General features: G+C 44.3%; 1 protein-coding gene across 1 annotated transcript in view; it reads left to right on the top strand.

The window, feature by feature from the left end:
• LOC142245158 (voltage-gated delayed rectifier potassium channel KCNH8-like) overlaps positions 1-25,595 on the top strand; it is a 771,887-nt gene that overhangs the window by 737,549 nt on the left and 8,743 nt on the right. The window contains exon 13 of the mRNA XM_075317583.1: positions 24,180-24,286. Coding sequence (XP_075173698.1) covers positions 24,180-24,286 — 107 coding nt within the window. The remainder of the gene's footprint in view (positions 1-24,179; positions 24,287-25,595) is intronic.

Consider the following 25,595-nt stretch of genomic DNA (forward strand, 5'->3'; position numbering starts at 1 on the left):
ATAGATAGAGCAGATAGAGACAGGGAAACGGTAGGGGTCAATGAAGGATTAGGGGGGATGGGACATACAAGGAACGTAGGGAGGCTAGGAGTAATAAAGGTGTTAATAGGATTAAATGTCTACTGGCAAATGCAAGAAGTCTTGCAAACAAAATGAATGAATTGGAGACTCTTATGTCAACCATGGATTATGATGTGGTGGGCATTACGGAAACCTGGCTGGATGAAAGCCATGACTGGGTGACAAACATACAGGGTTATAGTACATTTAGGAAGGACAGGAAAGGCCAAAAAGGTGGTGGGGTGTGTATATTTATCAAATCTAACCTAAAACCTGTGTTGTATGATGACATTGAGGGGAACAGCAACAATGTAGAGTCAGTATGGGTAAATGTACATGGGGAGGGGAATAATGGAAAAATGCTAATTGGAGTTTGCTATAAGCCTCCTAACATACCTGAACAAATAGAGGGTGAAATGCTGGAACAAATTGAAAAGGCAGCTAATAATAATAATCGGGTTCTTATTATGGGGGATTTCAACTATCCAGACATACAGTGGGACATAGAATCTTCTGGTTCTGCTAAAAGCTGTAAGTTCTTATCTACCATTCAAGACCATTTCCTCTCTCAGATGGTAGGTGAACCGACCAGGGGAGATAATTTGCTAGATCTGGTCCTGTCAAATAGACCGGATACAATTTCAGATCTACAGGTCCGGGAGCACTTGGGCACCAGCGATCATAATATGGTAAGCTTCGACATAATATTCAATAGAACATTTCAAAGGGGGAATGCTAAAACCTGGAATTTTAGGAAAGCTGATTTCAACAAATTAAGGGAAGAGCTTAAATGTGTAGATTGGGACAGAGTCATGGTAACTGGGGATACCGAACATAAATGGGGTAAGTTTAAGGATATACTACTAGAGTCCTGTAAAAAACGTATACCCTCTGGTAATAAAATGTCCAGGAATAAAAAGAAACCACTATGGATAAATAAGACTGTACAAAGTATAATAAAACAAAAACAAAGGGCGTTTAAAATCTTAAAGGCTGAGAATACAGAAATAGCATTGCAGGAGTATAAAGATATCAATAGGCAATGCAAAAAAGAAATCAAACAAGCAAAACTAGCTACTGAAACAAAAATCGCCAAGGACATTAAAATAAATCCCAAAATCTTTTATAAATACATTAATGCCAAAAGGAAAACAAAGGATAGTATCGGACCCTTAAAATATAATAACAAGTTAGTTATAGAGGACAAACAAAAGACTGAGATATTAAATAGGCATTTCTCATCTGTATTCACCAAGGAACTGACTGTACCAGGGATCATTCAACAAGTGAAAAATCAAAGTCCACCACCCGATATAATTAATTTAACACAAGATGAAGTACGCCTACGTCTGAGTAAATTAAACATTGACAAATCCCCAGGGCCAGAAGGCATTCATCCACGAATATTGAGGGAATTGAGCTCCGTAATCGACATACCGCTGTATCTCATCTTTTTAGACTCACTTGTAACGGGGTTGGTGCCTCAGGATTGGAGGATTGCTGATGTGGTACCGATATTTAAAAAAGGTAAGAGGGTAGATCCAGGCAACTACCGTCCAGTAAGCCTGACATCAGTAGTATGCAAAGTTTTTGAGGGCATTTTAAGGGATGACATGCAAAAATATATTGCAGAAAATAATATGATAACTGACAAACAGCATGGATTCATGAAAGATAAGTCGTGTCTAACCAACCTGTTGGGGTTCTATGAGGGGGTAAGTTCAAACCTGGATATTAGTAATGCAGCTGATGTGATTTATTTGGACTTTGCAAAGGCATTTGATACTGTACCACATAATAGCCTTATACTAAAGCTCCAGAAGCAAGGACTAGGGGACACAATATGCAACTGGGTAAGGAATTGGCTAAAAGATAGGAAACAAAGAGTAGTCATAAATGGTACATTCTCTAAATGGGCTATAGTCAGCAGTGGGGTGCCGCAGGGATCTGTGCTTGGACCGATTCTTTTTACTCTCTTTATTAATGACCTTGTGGATGGGATTGATAGTACAGTGTCAGTCTTTGCCGATGACACCAAACTATGTAGGATATTAAAAACTGACCTGGATAGTACAATATTACAAAAAGATCTGGATAAGATGTCAGAATGGGCAGATACTTGGAAAATGAGATTTAATGTTGATAAATGTAAAGTAATGCACCTAGGACGGAGTAATCCTATAGCTGCGTATACATTAAATGGAAGTAAACTCGGGACTACAGAACAGGAGAAGGACTTGGGTATTCTCATTACAAATAAGCTGAGCAGCAGCACTCAATGTCAAGCAGCAGCTGCTAAAGCAAACAAGATTTTAGGGTGTATAAAAAGAGAGATTAGATCCCGTGATCCCAACGTATTGTTACCCCTCTATAAATCACTTGTAAGGCCACATCTGGAATACGGGATCCAGTTTTGGGCTCCACATTTTAAAAAGGACATTCAGAAGTTAGAGTCAGTTCAAAGGCGGGCAACTAGACTATTACAAGGAATGGAAGGCCTGCCATATGATGGCAGGTTGAAAAAGTTAGATATGTTTAGCTTAGAAAAAAGACGTCTCAGAGGAGATCTCATTTATATGTATAAATACATGTGTGGTCAATATAAAGGACTGGCACATGATTTATTTCTTCCAAAAACAATATTAAGGACCAGGGGGCACTCACTGCGAGTGGAAGAAAAGCGATTCCGACACCTAAATAGGAAAGGGTTCTTTACAGTTAGAGTGGTCAGACTGTGGAATACACTACCACAAGAGGTAGTAATGGCAGATACTATAACAGCTTTTAAAAAAGGGCTGGATGATTTCCTCAGTACACAAAACATTGTTGGTTATAAATGACTTAGTGACTAAATGTAGAACTGGTGGAGGAAGGTTGAACTAGATGGACCTAGGTCTTTTTTCAACCTAAGTAACTATGTAACTATGTAACTCCCCTAGCTTAACTGAGCTCGTTCTTCCCGCCTCCAGAGCTGTGGACTCCTCGGTGGGCGGAGCCAACCGCCTGGCCCACCCCCTGGTGTGAACATCAGCCCCTGGAGGAAGGCAACAAGGATTTTAGTAGCTTTGGTGTTCCTAACTGGGATGTAGGGTGTAGTGGTGTGATGACCTGTGACCCCTGGCTTGCCCAGGGCGTCACATTCCCCCTTAGCAAAATGCAGACCGTCCACGAGCTGCCCGTCCAACACCGGTTTTATTTTCTGTAAATGTATAAAAGTAAACGGTAACATATAAAGCATAACATCATCCCACAACGGGAGGCACATTTCTTAAACGTTACTAAACGGTTTTACGGGTACAGTTTCCGCTCTCTCCCACCCAAGCAACCTGGCCCTGATGCTGCCCCTAAAGCCCAGGCAGCACCCCTTGACCCACAGTCCAGCACAAGTTACCCGAGCGGGATCTGTCCTTTCCCTCCAGAGGGTAGCCACCGGTTCCTTTGGTGGCTGGGTCCCAGCCTGCTCTGCTGAGGGCCCTCCCTCCAACCTGCCTCTCCGGAGGCGGCAACTGCGGAAAACGGTACGGTAAAACAACATATTTACAAGCCACTTAACGTTTGTGGTTGCCCTGCAAGTTCACGGGCTTGTCCATGGATAGTTCCCATGCTAACCTTTTTTTAAACGGTCCCCACGGGGACAACGGTGCCGGCAACGGCCGGTTTTCTCTCAATCACAGTTAGACAATCAGGTTACTTCTCGGTTTTATCTTCTTTTATCATTTGCAACTTTTTCAAACACAAACACACTGACTGGTGGTCCCAACGGGGACTGTGCAGCGGCACTCGCCTGCCTTTTGCGGCTCAACAGTCCATTCTCACTCATGGGGCTCTAGTGCCACATTCACATGGTGCACCGCTGTGGACCCCAATGTTAGCTCGCTGCAGGCGATCTTCTTCCATATACATGCGGGCATGCACATCCGCTCTACACCCCTCTCGGGCATCGATCTCCCTGCGCAGCTGCTGTTGCCGCCACTCCCAGCCGGGAGCACTTTCTGTTTGCTCCGGTTCAGTGTGTGCAGGGGACGGACCCAGCCAGAGTCCCTCCGTGTCGGCTACGACCGGCACCTTCAGTAATAAGGGACCCCGCTGCGACATGGCCTGCTCTGCCTCCTGGCAGCTGCATCCCCGCCGTGCCTCCGATGCATCTTTGCTGACGGCCTCAGCCTCCGGCTTCTTCCATTGAAGCGGATCAGGGTGGTCACGATCTTCTGCTGCAGGTCTGTCCGCCGGGGCGGATTGGCAGGGTACCGCTACCGGTGGTGGTAGTAGCGGGCCTAGTGGCGGGGCAGCAGCAGCCAACACGGGTAGCGGGGGAGGTAGCAGGGCGAGTGGGTATGGACCGGGTCCCTCAGCCGCGATGACCGACCCACTAGGGGCACAGGGGCGTGGGTCACTTACCCTCCCTTCCAAGACTCCCTCCATCTCGCGTCTCCGTATGGCCGCCACCACTTCCGCCATGTCGGCCTCCCACTCCTCCATGAGGAGCTGCATGCGGACCTGCAGACGGCTGCTTAGCTGGACGGTCCGGACTTCCACCCACGCTGCGGGGCCAGGCGCGGGGGCCACGGTGTTGTCGGTCGGACTCAGCATCTTTAGCAGCGGCCCCTTCCAGGAACCAGTCAATGGCCGCAGGGTCCTGGCGTCCCTGCTTCTATAGCTGCGTTCACATGCAGCCAGCCGCCATCGCGTACCCCTTAGCTTCTTTCCGGCCCCTCTTTTATTGGGGCGGAGTTTTGGCCTTCGCGCCTCTGCTACTTGAGAAGACGCTTGAGCAGGAACTTTTCGCGCCAAAGATGGCGACTTCTGGAAATTTTCAGTCGGACATCTCCGGCGGTCACAAGGCGCACCTCTACCCAACGGCAGAGCGGTAAGATCCTGTTCGTGACGCCAAGTTGTCGCGGGCGGAGGAGGGGACTCCGCGCTCTCCCACTGCTGCTCGGGTCCGGCTGCCGCGGCTGCTGCGGCCTGCTGCTGCTCAGTGGCTCGAGCGATGAGCCAGATCCCGGGGACTCTAGCGGCGCTCCTCGCCCGTGAGTGAAAAGGGGGTTGTTGGGTGTGGGGATGGTTTATTGTCCGTGACGCCACCCACGGTTGTGGTGATTTGGTTGACACCACCGCTGCTCTGTATGGGGATCCCAGGAAGGATGGTATGGAGCAGCCAGTTGTTATGTTGCCCCTCCGTGGGTAGGGGTTGGTGATCCCGGGGCCCAGTGATGAGGTGGGAGATGCAGGGCTTGGTGGGCGAAGGGACGCGGGGGCAGCGCGGTGCCTTGCGGCACTGTGGTACTCACTCAGCCTGAGACGTTGACACAGTTTTACGGTAAACCACACGGCTGGAAAGACGGTTCCCACGGACGGCTGCACTTGCTCTCCCAGTAGGTAACGGTGATGTCCCTTTGACCTGCACCTAGTGTTTCTGTGTTGATAGCGATGGGTTCCCACCGTTAACCCGCTCCCCGGCTTGGGTATGGGCCGGAGGAGCCCTGCTTTGCCCGCAGACGCTGGCCCCGAGGAACTGGTGCCCTGGCGGTGGCGGTGTTCCTCCTTAATGGTTGGACTTTTGCCTTCAGTCGGGACTTGGTTGTTGGGGGATCGACGTCCCCTTCACTGACGGATTTGGCAAATTATGGCGACTCCTAGCCTTGCCGGGGTCCGAGAGGCCCCTGCCCTGGTGCTGACTGTCCTTCGTATACTGCTCCAGACCGCCGGGCCTCTACCCGTCCGCGGTCCTTCCAGCAACCTCCGAGCAGTCCCCCTCCAGACGATCACCGCTGTTGCTGACCTTGCTGACACTGTCCTGCACTTAGCCGGACCAACTTCAGGTCTTTCTACGCTCACTTTTACTCCTTTCTTCTTTGCTCCACTACCACTTCACTTTCACTTAGCTCCTCTACCACTTCCTTCTACTTCACTCCCAGGGTGTGGTGGTGTGATGACCTGTGACCCCTGGCTTGCCCAGGGCGTCACACTGGTAGTATGGAACTTGCCGGGTCCCGCTCCCCACTATGGCTAAGTGTGGGAGCTTGCTCTCAGGGTTCACGCTTGGGATATTCTAGACCGTTTTTGTGGAAAGTCCTATCCCCCTCGTTGCGCTAGTACCCCGATTTTGGAGCGGGTGGAAAGCAGATCTTGAAGGCTTCATTCTCATCAGGTAAATTGTCAGGTTGCCTGAAGCTACTCCCTGACCTAGGGTCTACGTACCCGCCATGTGTGCCGCTGCCTCACATTCTGCCAACTAGTCATCACTGCCAACGTTCTGCCAGCTGGGCGCCGCTACTTCACATTCTGCCATGTGTTCCACTGCTTCACATTCTGTCATGTGGCCACTGCTTCAAGTTCTGCCATGTGTGCTGCTGCCTCACATTCTGCCAACTAGGCATAACTGCTTCACATTCTGTCAGCTGGGTGCCGCTGCTGCACATTCTGCCATGTGTGCTGCTGCCTCACATTCTGCCATCTGGGCGTCGCTGCCAGTGTTGCTATAGTGTAGCGCGGTGTGCTGCAATTTCATCATAAATAGGGAGGAACCAATATCAAATACTAGAAAGAAAAAAAAAAACGGCACTTGCAACCGTCCATAAAATCCAAAAATGTATTCAAAATAGATTAAAATCCAAAATATACACGGCGGTACTGATCATGGCTAGGAATACATGCAATGCATTTCTGACCCTTCTGGTCCTTAGTCAATGCTGAGGCCAGAGGATCAGAAACACCTTTTTGCTGCCTTTACATAGAGAACACGTGTACCGTTAGGCTATGTGCACACGTTGCAGATTTTTTTCATTGCTTTTAATGATAAAAACGCAGTTAAAAATGCAGAAAGAATTGACATGCAACAAAATCTACAAAAAAAAAATCCTGAACACTTAAGGATTCTCACAGACTTGGCTGGCATAAGGATATCCTATAACAAACATAGCAAAAAAAAAAAAACAAGGTAAAAACTCACCCTGTGCAGAAAGCCTTAAATAGGTTGTCCACCTTTGGGGAGATTTTATTCTTTTTTTTTTAGTTAAAATCATGTATTAGAGGCTAAAAATCATTTTTTCAATCGGGTTTTATGAAAAATGTTGCACCGTGGGCCATCAACAACATTGCTTATGACTCATACACCACTATTCTATGTGACTGACAGACAAAGCCAAGAATGAGGATACGTTCAATGGGAAGTGTGTGATGCTTCATTTCCCCGTGGTGGTGCTATCAGGTTCTCCAACATTAGGCGGCGGTCCCAAAGCAGTGCACTCTATGGTGAGCTTATCATGAATTCTACAAGAACTTCAGGAGACGCAGATGAAGAAATGTGAAGATGTACAAAACATAGATTAAGATAACAGGCCGAAAAAGATGCAATGAACATGAATTGTGTGAAAGTTAGGATCGCTGCTGGATGGTCAAGATGTTCCTCAAAAAAAAATTCTCCCTAGAAATGACAACCTGTGTTGGGTGTTGGGAAGCCATGACAGACATGTGGACTCACTTCAGATCTTGTGTCACTACTTCATTAACAGTAAAGTACCTGACACGTCAAGCACTATCCACAGCGTAATCATACCAACCAGGAACCCGGACGTGTTAGGCTAAGCCATTAATTATATAGACAGCTAATAGCTTCTTTTTTTTTTCCTTGCCTTGATTAATCCAGTTAGAGGACGTGTCCAGTCAGAAGATATTGATGACCTATGCCTATGTGCAATGCAGTTTATGCAATGATTACATACAGTTAGGTCCAGAAATATTTGGACAGTGACACAAGTTTTGTTATTTTAGCTGTTTACAAAAACATGTTCAGAAATACAATTATATATATAATATGGGCTGAAAGTGCACACTCCCAGCTGCAATATGAGAGTTTTCACATCCAAATCGGAGAAAGGGTTTAGGAATCATAGCTCTGTAATGCATAGCCTCCTCTTTTTCAAGGGACCAAAAGTAATTGGACAAGGGACTCTAAGGGCTGCAATTAACTCTGAAGGCGTCTCCCTCGTTAACCTGTAATCAATGAAGTAGTTAAAATGTCTGGGGTTGATTACAGGTGTGTGGTTTTGCATTTGGAAGCTGTTGCTGTGACCAGACAACATGCGGTCTAAGGAACTCTCAATTGAGGTGAAGCAGAACATCCTAAGGCTGAAAAAAAAGAAAAAAATCATCAGAGAGATAGCAGACATGCTTGGAGTAGCAAAATCAACAGTCGGGTACATTCTGAGAAAAAAGGAATTGACTGGTGAGCTTGGGAACTCAAAAAGGCTTGGGCGTCCACGGATGACAACAGTGGTGGATGATCGCCGCATACTTTCTTTGGTGAAGAAGAACCCGTTCACAACATAAACTGAAGTCCAGAACACTCTCAGTGAAGTAGGTGTATCTGTCTCTAAGTCAACAGTAAAGAGAAGACTCCATGAAAGTAAATACAAAGGGTTCACATCTAGATGCAAACCATTCATCAATTCCAAAAATAGACAGGCCAGAGTTAAATTTGCTGAAAAACACCTCATGAAGCCAGCTCAGTTCTGGAAAAGTATTCTATGGACAGATGAGACAAAGATCAACCTGTACCAGAATGATGGGAAGAAAAAAGTTTGGAGAAGAAAGGGAACGGCACATGATCCAAGGCACACCACATCCTCTGTAAAACATGGTGGAGGCAACGTGATGGCATGGGCATGCATGGCTTTCAATGGCACTGGGTCACTTGTGTTTATTGATGACATAACAGCAGACAAGAGTAGCCAGATGAATTCTGAAGTGTACCGGGATATACTTTCAGCCCAGATTCAACCAAATGCCGCAAAGTTGATCGGACGGCGCGTCATAGTACAGATGGACAATGACCCCAAGCATACAGCCAAAGCTACCCAGTAGTTCATGAGTGCAAAAAAGTGGAACATTCTGCAATGGCCAAGTCAATCACCAGATCTTAACCCAATTGAGCATGTATTTCACTTGCTCAAATCCAGACTTAAGACGGAAAGACCCACAAACAAGCAAGACCTGAAGGCTGCGGCTGTAAAGGCCTGGCAAAGCATTAAGAAGGAGGAAACCCAGCGTTTGGTGATGTCCATGGGTTCTAGACATAAGGCAGTGATTGCCTCCAAAGGATTCGCAACAAAATATTGAAAATAAAAATATTTTGTTTGGGTTGGGTTTATTTGTCCAATTACTTTTGACCTCCTAAAATGTGGAGTGTTTGTAAAGAAATGTGTACAATTCCTACAATTTCTATCAGATATTTTTGTTCAAACCTTCAAATTAAACGTTACAATCTGCACTTGAATTCTGTTGTAGAGGTTTCATTTCAAATCCAATGTGGTGGCATGCAGAGCCCAACTCACGAAAATTGTGTCACTGTCCAAATATTTCTGGACCTAACTGTATGGCTGAAAACAATTGAGGTGCAGTCTGATACTGTGTGTGCACACTGCACTACAGTGTCAGTGTGTTTGCGTTCTCATCCCCCTCTACTGTCAGCATTGGCCGCCCGCTACTGTATGGCCCGAGTGCAGCATGCGCCAGCTGCTGACAAGACAGGGGGATGAGAATGGACCTGTACACTGACACTGCGTGAGCGCTCTGCTTTTCCAGTGTCAATTAGCATAATGTGGCGCCCCTGACCTGGTCAGGCGCCACTGAGTACTGCACCCATGCTGGGTGAGTGCAAACAGGTAATCCTGAAGGCTGGAATAGGGTGTGTACGCACAAACACATAGTGACCAGGTCTCCCACACCTTTAAGGAGAACCCTAGGCAGACCCAGGAGGGGGCGTGCCTCCACATCCAATCAAGGGGTGCGGTAGAGAGGCTGGAAGCTAGGTTGCAATGGCAGTCGGAAAAGTAAGAGGAGGTAGCCAGTCTGATAGTGGAGATGCAGGAGAGCTGACACGCTAGTCAGACCCTGCACATGTAGTGGCCGTTGGCGGGGGAGAACGGTCACCAGAAGTTGGACAGAAAGACGCTGAGGAAGTCAGCTGGTCATGTACGGAGACTCCAGGTGACTAGGCACACACAGGGAACAGGTCCCTAGAGTAGATGTCCATTTATTTGGTCTGCTAAACCTGCCGGTGGGGGGAACCACAAGTCCCACACCAACCAACTAGGGTCCGAGCATCCGCAGCAACGAGGGGGCCCATAAGGAGGATCGAGCCTGGAGCCATCTTCCTTGGTCCATGCTGCCAAGGAGGGGAGAAAAGGCAGTTGCGACTTCTCTGGATGAATCCCACGGTACTTCAAGTCAGGGGTTATCCGAAACAAGAAGTGCTAGGAAGGCAAGTTAACGGTTATCCTTAGACCAGACTGAAGGATACCTGGTTCCACCTGGTTTATCTCAGCATTGCCCGGGTTACCTCACAAAACCATCTGAAAGTGAGAAAACAAGTTGAAAGACACTTTGGACTGAGACTGAGTTATTCTGGAACCTGTTGTTCTACACACACACCCGAGCCCTTGGGGCCAGCCTCCCTCTCGGGAGGCCACACCATCCGACTGCAGATTCCATCAGCCCCAGACGCTCGTTAAAAACTGCAGTGGTGGTCACCCATAACCCTGACCGCAACCGAGAATGGCGTCATGACTCAGATGTAAATAACCTGACATACCTGTTACCAGAAGATCCAAAAGAGAAGACCCTGTGGCGTCCCTGGAGGTGGAGTGGTGTCCCTGGGGCGACCGCCGCAGCGGTGGGCTCCTTATCAACAGGAGATGCACAGAGGATTATAATTAAGTATGCAGAATGGGGCACTGAGCAATTGGCCACACCAAGGACCCATCACTTACATATCCAATATAATGGTTTTTATGTAAAACAGCATTAGTAAAATCTGTGCTACAAGTATAATTGTTTGAGGGGCTACTTCCCCTGTATGAATGTATAAATGGTTTCATGGTTTTGGGGGGTGGCAGACTCAATTTAAGAATAGTTCATTAATATAATTTAACTGGAAAACGCCTTTAAGTACCAAAAACACCCCTATTCTTCTTAATACCCTCTACAACACAATATGTTTCGGTGTAAGCAGTTTGCTGATTAGGTTTTTTTTTGTCTTCTATGAATCTTCACTATTGCACCCGGACATTAAAGAAGATGCACTGCATGGGAAAAGCTTCTACTACTACCTGATTATTCAGGCACCTGGCAAATTTAGAATTTCACTGCCAAGTAATAAACTTACTCTTTAAATCTAATTTTGTATACATATTTTTGGGCCACACAACCCCTCTAAATAATACCCTTCCAATTGATTTTCATATAAACTGTATTACATCTGTATGCATTAATTGAATCATGAGTCTTTATATACCAAGCATGTTTTCATCAATGGGGGACAGCACCATATAATTAAATATATCCACTTTTCAATGAAGAAAGAAAAAAAGTGCTAAAAAAACTGATAAAATTAAATTTATTAAATATTATAATAAAATATCATATCATTACATTTAAAAATAAGCAAGGGGTCCAATTAGACACAGGGACAACGCGCATTTCACCTGTCTTCTTGAGGAGACTGCAGACTTATCATTTTAGACCAGACAACCCTTTTAAGTCCAAATCCTGCTTTTTCTGTGTCGCTCCAGTCCAGTGGTGCTATCTCGTGACTGTAACTTCTGACTGGAAGTCAAAAGTTACATCAGAAGGTCTCATTACAAGTCTATGAGAGCCAGAACAAGGCTCTCATAGAGTTGTATTGAGTTGTGACCTCCGGCGCACTCAATGAAACACTGGAGCTGCTGGCAGGTCACAAATCAACAAAGACCGGAAGGAATGTTGGAGGATAAATATAAGATAGGGGGAAGGGGACTTAGATTTAAAGCATCACTCCAACAGTGCAATTAAAAAACACTGGAGTAGTGCTTTAAATGGGCATTTCAGGTTTATAAAAAAGGGCTACATATTGCAAGATGAACTGTTTATACAATTTTCCAATGTACATAATACAAGTATATCAATTTAACTACACCAAACCACGCACCTTCGTGCATCACTTGAGTGGGGCAGATCTATCTGCTGGTGGTAAGGGCTCATGGTTTTCGTTTTCACAGGTAGCACTTGTACCTGTGATACTCTATGGGGCCATTCACTTGTTCATGACCAAGGGTCGGCGGACAACTTTGGAGACAAGTCTGATTTTGAGGGTTTGGCAATGCAAGTCTATAAGTCTGTAAAAAAAATCTGTTTTTTTATGGACCGCCAGAATAGAGAAGGTGGAGAATTTTTTAGTTGTTTCTCCACATACGAGATAAATGGACCATGCTTGTATCAAAGTCTGATCAGAATTATTCTTGTAGTGGAAAAATCGGACGTCTGAATGAAGATACCCAATTAATTGTTGCAATCATAGATCTAGGAGCTGGCAGAAATCTGTTTACCATCCCCCTCCAGTTCAGGCGCCCTAACCATCTTGCCTTTTTATTTGCCTGTGGTTTGATTACATTGATCAGTAATAATAAAGACCTCGTTAGTCTCTTTATTAGAAGCTCATTGTAATGTTGGGGTTAAGTGTTTCTTTCACGTGGGGATGTCATTTTAAGGAGTCAGATCTTCAACACTAATTATACAAAGCTCTTCAGCCTGATTCCGAAATATACAATATTCTGCCGATGTCTAATTACTCAATGCAAAAACATAAACTCTAATTACTCAAGCGGCAGAGTAAGCCTGAACTCATTGTACATGGTTACCATAACTACCATCCAGAAAATCCTTCTGTGGGTAACAGCAGAGCAATTCCAGGGTAGAGAGACTGCGAGCCGCGATCACAGGGAGGGCCGGCTACATAGGACCAATGCCCCCGTCATGTACGGACTGGAAATATAGCTTGTAAATTGGCATCCACCATGACAGAAATAAGAAAATGCATCACTTGCATCCAAGACTGCTGGAGATTCTGTCTGTGACTTGACCATGTCTCCAAATTAAAGGGGCTTTCTAGGATCATAATATTGATGGCTTTTACTTAAACATTCACAGGGGCAGAAGTACTTCAGATTTTACAATTAGGCAGGTCAATTCTGGAGCAGAGTCTAGTACAAGGCAAAGGGATAGATTTTTATTAAAGGGACTCTGTCAGTAAGATAAAATCTTACTGGACATGTGAAGTAAGATGTCGGCTCCAGGCTGCTCGGGTGCCGCGCTGCATTGCTAAGGAGCCACTGTCTGTGGATGGGACCTTGGTTCTAGGTCACGACATTTACGTAAGTCACCCTGCTGGTGATTTTCATCGTAGACAGTAACACACACGACACCGGTGCTCACTTAGCCAACCATAAAGTTTATCCTTGACACTGTTATGACATACATGACCTCCCTTTGCTTCCTTCCTCGCAGTGTGGGGTACTCCCTCTCAACTAGTCCCCCTCTGCTATCTTGGATGTCGTCCTCAAGCTCCGGGTTCTGTGTCTCCTTTCCCCCTCAATCCGCTCACCTTGTCCAATTCTGGGCCCCAGCAGCTCTCTAGCCGGACAACTCTTTAAGCCCGCCAAGGTGAGCCGTAGTCTTCGGACTTTTTAAGCACACCTAAGGGTTTCCTGACACATTATAGTGTGCCGCCCCCACATCAGCAGCCTGCCGCTGTTGCTCGGATCCGGATTCGCGGTGGCTCGAGAAGATCTCCAGACCCGGGGTCGTGGTCATGCGGCCACTCGGAATAAAGGGGGGATATTTACAGGGGATTGTATGGACAGTTCATGATGCCACCTGTGGTGCGTGGTAAGATGGTGTACCACCGCTGCAATGGGGAGTACTCGGTGGCGATGGTGTGGGCAGCCAGATGTTTAACCACTCCACGGGTAGGGGGGATGCCCCGGGACTCTGTGTAGGAGACAGGGAGGTGCTTTTGGGACAGTCAGGGATGACTTAAGTACTCACTCAGTCCAATAACGCTGACACTGACAACCGTGGTAAACCAAAGTTCTTGATATCGCTACAGCAGGGAGGGAGCACGCCTGGATTCCGTGCCCATTGGTGTTGCTTGTTAGCCTGTGGCCTTTTCCATGGCACCTTACTTCTGGTCCCTTTAGCATAGAACTATCGGGTCCCGCTCACCAGTGTGGCTAACTGGATGAGCTTGCTCTCAGGGTTCACGCTTGGCATTTCCTGGACTATATATTGGGAAAGTCCTATCCCCCTCGTTGCTCTAGTACCCCGATTTTGGAGCGGGTGGAGAACGGATGTTGAAGGCTCCGTCCTCATCAGGTAAATTGCCAGGACGCCTGAAGCTCCTTCCTGACCTAGGGTCCATGTACCCTGTCGTGCCCTGGCCCCTGCCCGGTGATGGCACAAGGCCGCCGGCTATACTCCTCGACAGTCCGTGCCCCTTGTCACGATCCCCTGCGACTGGGGTCCAGCTCCTACCAGGCCCAGACCAACGTCTGCCACCTAGTAGTCTCAAGGAGCCCAGCTCACGACCTCCTCTCACTTTCACCTCCAACACTAGACTGTCCTGCTCCGAACACTCCTGACCTCTACTTAATTAACCCCCCAAGTGGGTGACCCTATTCCCTTCAAGTCAGCCACTGGTGTGTATGGTGGGTGTGGTGCAGAGTGTTCCTAGGATTTTGATTAGCTTGTTCTTGGCAACACCAAAGGTCAGAGACCCGTAACCAAGGAGGAGGAGGATATTGTACAGAAGGGCAGATTGCACAAGACCCTGTGACGACCTGATAGGCCAGGGTGTCACAATAGCACTGAGGACACGTCTTCTCACACTTGAACTGGCTCCTCTCGAGACCTGCAAACCAACCTCTTTCCCGCATCTGTCACATCCACTCTAACCCTATCTCTTCCATTGTGCCGCTATCTCAGCCCAACCACAAGGTGGCACAACATATTAACATATGCAATCGGTACTTAGACTAACACATAGAGTACATGACATAACCGGTACAGGGCAAGCCCATCTTCTATACATGCAGATCTTTGACAGCTAAATGCATTGGCACTCTTATATCTTCTATCAATTGCTGTATTCCCGAGAAATCAGCATTTTAAATTATATGCAAATGATTATTAAACATTCTGGGCGTAGATAGGGCACTTCCTGAGCCTCGACCTCTGGAGGTGGTTTCGCCGGCCAGCTCCAGCCTCTTTGGCATGAGCAATAACCCATTGTTTGTGTGACATCAGGCTCCAGGCAAGGTAATCAGTTTGGAAGGGGATGTGGAGGAGATGAGAGGTTGTGATGATCTTACTGACAGATTCCCAATCTAAAATCCACACCAATTTAAAATCCACATCATGTCAAATTTGTTGTGGATTATTCAAAGATTTGTTAGATTTTCAATATTGCCTTCAATGGGGAAGAAAAAGTTTTAAATCAAATCCACAAGTAATTTATTGCTGCAGATTTTGCTGTGGATATGAAGCAAAATTCAATTGATGCAGATTTTAAAACCAATTACTTTTTTTTAACCTTTTTGCATCTTCCACAGGCAAAAAACACAACAAATCCATATTAAAATCACAAATCATATTCAAATCTGTGTAGATGTCCTTTATAATTTAGAGAAAATCTGACAAATGTGGACTTAACCCACAAGTTCATGGCTTGCTTGATTTTTCCTGTTTGCAGCATCAGCTTGTTCCTTTTTGCTGCCCTCTGCTGGCCTAGCCATGTAATCACGCACTATTCTGGAATTTTCGCAATGGGTCGGTCTTTATTTATAGTATGCGGTCATAATTAGGAAAAGTCTGGCCAATTGTGCTAGCTCAACAAAGTAATGTATTGTGCTCAGTCCAATACATTTGAATGGGTTGAGCCGTATTACCTTGCATAGAACCATTAAAAGCATTGCAAAATCATCAAATGACATAAAAAGAGACCAGGATCTCTACCCATGATACCACCACACAGTGTATAATATATTGGATGGACACTTTGTCATACTTATACTGCAGATCAAATATTAAAACCACAATGGAGACACTGGAATAACGCTATGTAGAAAATAGACAATAAACACTATTTTTCTATAGTACTATTCCATTTTGTCTATATTTACTTTGTGATCTTTGGGCTCTTGTTTACAAGTAAAATATATCTTTGTACCGTGTTAGGCTCTTGTTTAGTCATTTGACAATTTTTTTTAGATATTTTTAATGTGTGTCGCCCATTCCTGTTATTTTGTTCTGTTTGGTAATAAATCATAATGTTTCCTACATTGTGCTGTGTGGCCTGCAATGTGTCCGTCATCCATCTTCTTTTGTTGTTTTCCGGACCTTATTGTAACTTACTCGATTTTGTACACAACATCGGTAGCGATGGCCTTGATAAGTACTTTTACAGAACATCAAACTTTTACCGCTGCAAATCATTATTACTTTTATGTTATTTCCCAACCCTCAGCAATAAAATACACTGAAATCTGTCTATATCTACAGAATATTTTTTTTTTACAATTCTGTAGTAGAACAATAAACTAAATGTACCGCTAAAATAAAGAGCATATAATAGTTCTGTAATAAATTTCCATGATGATCCTTTCAATGACCCATTTAGACATATGCGGAGTTTGCCTTCATATTGCTATAATTGGTGGTGCATATGGGTCAGAGGATACAAAAATAAAAATGTCATCAATCTAAGAATACATTAATGTAACCGTACATCCCTGACACATAAATAATATACATATTATTGACCTGTTATCTATGCTCGAATTACTGCTGTGCTGAATTAGTGCCATGTATGCACATAGGGGTTCTATATTTATACGGAACGATTGACAGAACTGAGCTTTCAGTTATATTATTCTTTGTTTAAAGAGGGCCAACCACCAGGATTTTCATATATAAACTAAAGCCAGTGCTATAGTGGCGCTATCATCCTGATTCTATACATACCTTTAGTTGTGAGATCGGATCTATAGTTTCCGAAATACAGGCAAGTAAAGTTTGTGCAATGCACTGTGATTTGATGAGAGGTGCAACGGAATATCTAAGAGGTGGGCCGGGTTTTGCTAGTCATTCCCGCACCTGTCTGCTGCCTAACCTTCCTCCTCGTGTCCTTCCTCCTCCTATAAAAACAGAGACAGGGGGAGGAAGGACAGACAGGCAGACAGGGGCGGAAATAACTAGCAAAACCCAACTAAAGGTATGTATAGAAGTAGCATGATAGCGCCAGTACAGCACTGGCTTTAGTTTATATAGGAAAATCCTGGTCGTTGGTCCTCTTTAAAGGGAATGCATCCCGTAATTAATTTTAAACAATTTCCATATGTGCTACACCATTATGTAATTAAATATATTTTTTCTAAATGCATGTCAACGTAGTTACATGCCAAAAAATATCAAAAGACAACCCAAAATTACTATTTTTTCAGGATTTTAAAATACAGATTTTGGCAAGAAAAAAAAAGTTAATCTTGATTTAAATAATAAATCGTTTAATGAGATTTAGATTTTCTGAAAACAGTTTCCCAAACATTTCAAGAGTTTTCTCATGTATAAAGGAAAATTAGGACCCGTTACTAACCGCTCGTTTCTAATTACTGGCGTGTCTAAGGCTGGGAATCATCTGATGTATGAGTAAAATGCCTGCTCATCGGGTGATGTGATTTTTAAACAAGCCTAAAATTCTTTGTTCTCGGTGGGTTAGTATACTGCACCATGAGATATTTATTTGTCAACAGTAATCCCTTTTCTGTTTTTCGTGAATGGAAAAGATTAAGGGTGTGTTCACACTCAGCCATTTTATTGCCAATTGTTTAACACCAAAAACTGGAGTGTTGGCATGAAAAATGTGGCGTGCAATCCAAATGTTTTTTACACTTTTATGCATTTTTACTGTATTTTTTATTCATTTAAATGGGTCAAAAATGATACAAAAACACTAAGAATTAACATGCTTCAGATTTCAAAAAACACCCAGCAGCTTAAAAATCATAAGAGAAAAATCACAGAATGTGATTGAGATTTCATAAATCTCATTTACTTTGCTGGTATTGTAAAACGCAGTGTTTTTTGCCGCACTAAAAATTGCACTGAAAAAAAGGCTGCAAAAATGCCACTTGTCAACATACCTTTAAGAAACTGCATGCATAAGGAGGAAGAAATTTTGCTCTTTGTAATTTAAGTTACACCTGTGTTTCCCAACTCCTCAAGAGCCACCAACTAATCAAGTGTTCAGAATATCCCTAATATTGCACAAGTGGTGGAATTATAGCCTGGGCAACACTTAAGGGGGCTTTACATGCAGCAACATCGCTAGCGATGCCGCTCGTGAAAGCACCCGCCCCCGTCAGTTGTGCGTCACGCACAATATCGCTAGGCCCCGTCACACGGACTTGCCTTCCCTGCGACGTCGCTGTGGCCGGTTCGTGCGGCGTCACAGCGACGTCACACGGCAGGCGTCCAATAGAAGCGGAGGGGCGGAGACCAGCCGCATTATCGACATACCCACCTCGTTGCCGGAGGATGCAGGTAAGCTGTTGTTCGCCGTTCCCAGGGTGTCACATGTAGCAATGTGTGCTGCCTCAGGAACGACCAACAACCTGCGTCCTGAACGAGCAACGAGATTTTGAAAATGAACGACGTGTCAATGATCAAAGATAAGGTGAGTATTTTTGATCGTTAACAGTCGCTCAGAGCTGTTACACACAATGACGTCGCTAACTACGTCAGATGTGCGTCACGAATTCCTTGATCCCGACGACATATCGTTAGATACGTTGTTGCGTGTAAAGCCCCTTATAAAGAATCATGATCTGTTGGTGGTAGAGATGAGCTGACCCGTTGAAATTTGGTTCAGCAGGATCAGCTAGACTTTAAATAAAGGTCATTTTGGGACCCGGACTTGACCTGAACCACAATGGAAGTCACTGATTGGGAAGTTGGAATGTCCGCCCACATGCAGCCAGCCATAAACAGATCACTAGGCTTTTTCCATTTTTTTTTGTTTGTTGCACACTATATCCAATCTCGCTGTTGTTACCTTCAGCGAGAGCTGTTCAAACACTACAAGTGTCTTTCACTTGACCGAGCACCGAGTGTACCCAAGCACAGTGATGCTCGAGTGGTTGGCATACATAAAGCATCCAAACTGATTTTTTTTTGTAAAGTCCGTGTTTGATACGAACTGCTCTTTTCAGGTTCTCTCATCTCTAGTTGGTGGCTCTTAATGATTGGAGTTGGGGAACATTCACTTACACAATACTATCTACACCCCAATTTGCAGAAACCACATCTGAATGTACTGGAAACATTTAGTGACCGGCAGCAAAGACTTAATCTACCTAATACGTTTTGACTTGAATTAATGTTATATACAGATATATTCCCAAGACTCAAAGAATCCAATTTGGTAAAGTGTTTTTGATTTTTTGCCAATACTAGAAGTAACAGTACAAATGCAAATGCATTATGGAAAAGGCTTATGATTCTGAATGTAATTTTTGGCTAGTATAATATTTAGCAAGGAGGCAACATATCATGGAACTACATCCACAGCATTATTGTACTCAGTTACTCAGTATTTATATATGCAGTGACTGCAGTGACATGATGGTGCTTGACCAAGAGGCAACATTATTAAAAGGGAACCTGTCACATCCAACAATGCTATTAGCCTCCAGATGTGTGCCTCATCTGTAGATATGTTTTTAAATATATATATACTGTATATAATAGATAATAGCGTTTCAAAGTTGCTTTGCCGCCACACTGAAGGCTCAGCTTCCTGTAGGAAATGAAGTGTATTATTTGCGGCCAGTTTCTGGCTTTCAGTTATAAAGGGGCGGCTGGCACAGTTTCAGTCACTGCTTGGCTGACTGACAGCCGGCTCTGTACTGCCACACTGCTGAGCGAGCTGTCATTCAGTATCAGGATGATGTTACAGCCGACGCTCACTGATATACTGATAGGTGACTGAAACCGCACAAGCCGCACATCTATGACGGAAAGCCAAAGACAAACCGCGAAGAATAAACTTAATTTCCTCCTGCTTTCAGTGCAGTGGCTGGGTAGCTTTAAAACACTATTAACCTGCAGATTAGACCCATATCTGCAGGTTAATAGCATTCTTGGACTTGACGGGTTCTCTTTTAATACATTGTCTGTTTCGCATCTGTAGTTAATAGGGCATTCTAGAAGTTGTAGTTTTCCAACAGCTGGGGAGACACAGATTGGGGAACAATGTTATAGAGCATCTACTAGATGCACAACTCTAAATTCTATTTTCAAGGCATAATACCGCATGCAATTCTCCACGGCTCTAGAACCTCCTTCAGGGGATTATTTCAATAGCAGTCATTTTCCAGGAAAAGCTTTCTTCTCCATTTAGAAGTTTCCTGTTTATGTTCTACAAATAATGTCAGACACCTTTTCTTTTGTGGCAGAATGATATGAATGAGTTACTGTAGCATTAATATACACATTAACCTTTTTCTAACAATGGAACAAAAGAGGTTTGACAGATTTTAACCAGTAGGGGTGTCTGCACCATTATAAGGAGCTTAGGCTGGTTTCACACTACGTCTTTTTAACATCCGTTGAAAACGTTATTTTAGCGGAAGTACGGATCCTGCTTTTACAGCAAATAACGTATGCAAACGCATCTGTTATTTTGCAGGATCCTGCACTGGATGTTTAGGGGCGGGCATTGGAGTCATGTGATCGGGAGTGAGGGGAACTAGACTGGGAGCCGGCTTCTGACAGCTGCAGACGCTGGTAACCAAGGTAAACATCGGCCTTGGATACCCGATATTTATCTTGGTTACGAGTGTCTGCAGCTGCTAGGAGCCGGGCTGCCTGCACACGTAACCAACGTAAACATCGGGTAACTAAGAGAAGTGGTTACGCGATATTTACCTTGGTTACGAGTGTCCGCAGCTCTCAGGTGGGAGAGAGAGGAAGGGGAGGAAGGGGGAAAGACAGAGATAGAGATAGAGAGGGTGAGGGAGGGAGTAGAGAGAGAGACAGATCACGCGAGACTGGTTCTGGGCATGCTCAGTACTTTCTGGGCATGCTCAGTACAAAAGCAGGATCCTGTCTATCAGCACGCCAGTGTTCACCTGCGTTCGCGTGCGTTATAGTGCGGATCCGGTGACTTGCAGTATTTTGACGCAGCTCAAAAACGCTACAAGTAGCGTTTTTGAAACATGTTAAAAAACTGCAAGTCACCGGATCCGCACTATAACGCACGCAAACGCAGGTGAACGCAGGTGGACGCGAGTCCATTGCAAATGCATTGAAATGAAAACGCATTTGCACTGGATCCGTACTTCCGCTAAAATAACGTTTTCAACGGATGTTAAAAAGACGTAGTGTGAAACCAGCCTTAGCTTTATGAATACAGTAAGGCATAATATAGTTTGCAGGATTGCGCCAGAGCATGACATAAACCAGAACCTGTACATGGAATATTTGTCATTATGTAGTTATATTGGGTTGTATTATTACACTACACTATAATAATATTATACTATTATAATACTATATTTCCACCCAAAGAAAAAATGTGCTCCAGCAATGTAGTAAGGAAATATTCAGCCTCTATTTTGAGCATGTATTAATAATAATCCATAGCAGACAAATATAAAATGACTGCTGACGCTTTTCAATAATGAGTTTCAAATGAGTTGAGCCACAACTAAGAACATTAGGGCATTATTCGAAACGCATCAGCATTATTTCATATTTGTCTGCTATGGACTTTTTATACGGCCCCTAATAAAAGCTGAAGATTTTCTTACTACTTTATTGATGGAGCAAATCTTTATTACTTTGATTATTATCTGGTGTACCGGGGTTGCCCTGTGCATCCTGGTGGAGGTAAGCTGGCTAATTGTCATGAGTGTATCTCGCTCGGGGGAGACCCTGGGTGAATCTGTTTTCAGAGATCACAGCGCCTTGTCGCTGTCAGATTCACTACTGTTATTTGATAACATCTCCTTGCTTGTGGTGCTGTAAGGGTTAAGCACCCTTTCCTGCCTGGATACTAGCTGTAGCTTCCAATCTCAGGTGCGGCTCTTTGAGATCACTCCCCTTCACTATTTAAGTCATGAGATCTAATCACATGATGTCTGTGATAGAAACTAAATCACTCATTTCTATGTGGTCTATTTTTGAAGGTGCCTGCTCTGAAAGGAGTTTGTTTTGTGTACAGTTGTGATGTTTGCTGCACTGAAGCCGCCTGGAGTGTTTTTTCTTTTTATGTTTATTTCCCCTTTCTGTTTTCCTACCCTTGTGTTTCTGTATTGTAGTGGTGAGACTGGTGATCTTGTCAGCCTACTCACTAGCCAGGGTGAGTGCAGGGCTAGCTGAGGACTTAAGGTATCGGCTCGGCAACAGGTTGCAAGATCTTGTATAGGGATGCTGGAGAGCTCAGGAATCAGCTTGAGATGAGTTCAGGAGGTGTCGCCTCACCCCTCTCCGTAGCGGCAGGGACCTCCATTGTATTGTGACCCCTGTGTTCCCTGTGTGTTGTTACATCTTTTGGGGGTTTACCAGGTTACCAGGTAAATCCTGCTAGTAACATGCATGACACAAATATCCCCATTTTCCCAAACCATATTTTCTGGAGTCCTGTGACACTATAGAAAGTTTCTTTTATCAAATATACAGGCATTTTATGGAGTTTGTAGTTCAAGAGAAGTTAATTGTCATGGCTGGTTAAAGGTGTTTCTTCCACTTGAAAACATGTGAACACTGCAGCCGATCAGCAGCCTCTGATTGGCTGCAGCGCACACATAATTCCCTCGTTGACTGTTAGATATGCAGCAATAAGTACAGAGGAGGCCCAGGAGGTGGGTATCATTTGTCTTTTCTCATTATTCGCTTCTATGCGCCCATTATTAAAGGGAACCTGTCACCACTTTTTTGCCATATAAGCTGTGGCCACCACCACTGGGCTCTAATATACAGTATTCTAACATGCTGTATATAAGAGCCCAGGCCGCTGTGTAGAACATAAAAAACATTTTATAATACTCACCTAAACCACTCACTGTGGTGGATGGGGGTCAAATGGGCGTCTTCGTCCTCCGGTGCCGGCGCCTCCTCTTTCGGCCATCTTTGTCCTCCTTCTTCTGAAGCTGGGGTGCATGACGCATTCCGACGTCATACATACTCACCGACATTCAGGTCCTGAGCAGGCGCATTTTGATGTGCCCTGAGCAGGGCAGATCAAAGTATTGTAGTGCACATGCACGGGACCGGCAAGTGTGTATGACGTCGGACAAGTCATGCACCACGGCTTCACAAGATGGAGGACGAAGATGGCCGAAAGAGGAGGCGCCGAAACCGCCCATTTGAGCTACATCCACCGCAGCGACAGTTTAGGTGAGTATTATAAAGTGTTTTTTATGTTTTACACAGCGGCCTGGGCTCTTATATACAGCATGTTAAAATGCTGTATACAAGAGCCCACTGGTGTTGGCCGCAGCTTATAGGGCAAAAAAGTGATTACAGATTCCCTTTAAGGGTTCATTCAGTACTTAACAACCCTTTTAAGGACTGCTTTGATTGCATATAGTTATTAGATATTAATAAGTTAAGAAAAGTATTAAATTAGTATAAGTAGCTGCTGGATTTAAGCAAGACAGCCACATGAGTTTTCGAATTATGGAAGGCAAGTAGGGATTTCAAAATGGTAAGAACTTAATGAAACATTAAATATTACACAGTTGAAATAGTTTATATTTGCTACTGAAGGGGTATTCACTTCACAGAAATCAATGGCATAATGCTATGATAGAATATTTTGATGTGTGAACTTTTTTAGGTGACCTATATCTGAAAGGACCCATAGGCCATGTACACACGTTGAGTATTTGGTGAGTATTTATAGGCAAAACTCAGGAGTGGGCAAAAAATACAGAAGTGGTGCCGTGTTTCTATGATACTTTTCCTATGATTGTTCCGCTCCTGATTTTAGCTTATAAATACTGAGGTGAAAAACTCACCAAAAACTCAACGTGTGCACGTGGCCTAATGCTGGTGTAATGCCGCACCCTTTTACAGTTTCTACTTGTAGCCATATAATATGATGTGTTCAAGCAGCCATCGGGCTAATTCAGCACTGTGACTCCTATCATAGCAGAATCCCAGTGACCATCATCACTTTCTATAATAGGTTTAACCCTTTAATTCAAGTAAAATAAAGTGTAATAAATGCCTTCTCTACACAGGTTTGTGGATGGCATTGAGACTGACTGCAGCTCTCCCACAACTCAGACGTTTGACTTCAATACCAAACAGCTAAGCCAGGAAAACTTACCAAGATGTTCTAACTCAGGTACGATAAAAAGCACAAGTGTAACGGCTAATGCTCATTTTTAGTCAATATCTTATAAACCTGAGGTTATTACTTATCTAAGAAAGTACATTTAGTAATGTGTACCGCCCCGGTGTTGGTCGGGCTGCTCGGATCCGGGATCGTTGTGGCTCAAGGGGTCTGGCTTGGTGGACACTTTCATCCGTATAAAGGGGACATTTACAGGGGAGAAGTTTGTGACGCCATCTGTGGGTTCCGGTAATGGCAGTACCGCCGCTGCTGTAAGGAATACCGGGACAGATGGAGTTAAGCAGCCTGATGTTAGTCCCTCCACAAGTAGGGAAGGCCCCGGGCTCAGGGTGTTGGTAGTTATTCGCTATTCAGGTGCGCTACAAATGCAACATCAATCCATGGGTAAATATCAACAGCTGAGAGGCCCATGTAACAACGGTATGTGGACCTCTTGCTCTCTAACAGCTAAACGTAAAGCACTTTCCATAGATGTCTTTAACAATCCACCAGAAATAGCAAACTACACGCCTCAACATTAAAATTGCAGCAACAAGAAGGAACATTTTTGAAATTATGGAAATCACAGGATGCATATACATGTTATTGATATGGAAAGATTAAAAAAAGAAACAAAAGGTTTACATTTTTACTTAAAAAATATTAAGCATGAGCTTCACACACAGAAATCCCCACACTTACACACCTTAGCTGCTATTAGTAACTTTATTAATGGCTGTCTGAGGAATGTTCTGCCATGCTGAATGCACTCAGAGACAGAAATCATCAAGATCCATTGCTGGCAGCTACTTTTGCAATTGTCGATCAAATGACGTCTCAAATGTGCTTGGTGGGAGATAATTCCCAAGGCGCTGCAAATCATGATAGCCTATTTAAGCCACACAGGCTGCTCACAGTAGCTCATACAACATGCTCCATAGATATTTTCACTTTCGCTCATGAAGGCCTTTTCATGGTGTTGCCCATGTGGTCTCCATTAAAATTTCCAGCTATCATTGCATTTGACTCATCGCTAAAGAAGATAGACCTCCATTCCAGCCACCTCCATTACCATCTTGCACTTCATAATGATAGCTTTTTTTTTTTTAGATAACTGAGTATTTATTGATTTTACAACAGAACCTTACAGGGATAGATCACACCAAAAATAGAGTGCATACAGAAAATCATGAGAGCTTTTAAGAGCAGTGGCATGCATTAAATTGATATTCAGCTCTTAGCCCAAAATTGTGCAAACACCTTCCGGTAGTTTGTGTAGACATTGTATAATGCTTTAGACTTGGTATGTGACGTCTAGTTT

The sequence above is a fragment of the Anomaloglossus baeobatrachus genome, chromosome 7 (genome assembly GCF_048569485.1).
Source record: "Anomaloglossus baeobatrachus isolate aAnoBae1 chromosome 7, aAnoBae1.hap1, whole genome shotgun sequence".
In the NCBI taxonomy this organism is placed as follows: domain Eukaryota; kingdom Metazoa; phylum Chordata; class Amphibia; order Anura; family Aromobatidae; genus Anomaloglossus; species Anomaloglossus baeobatrachus.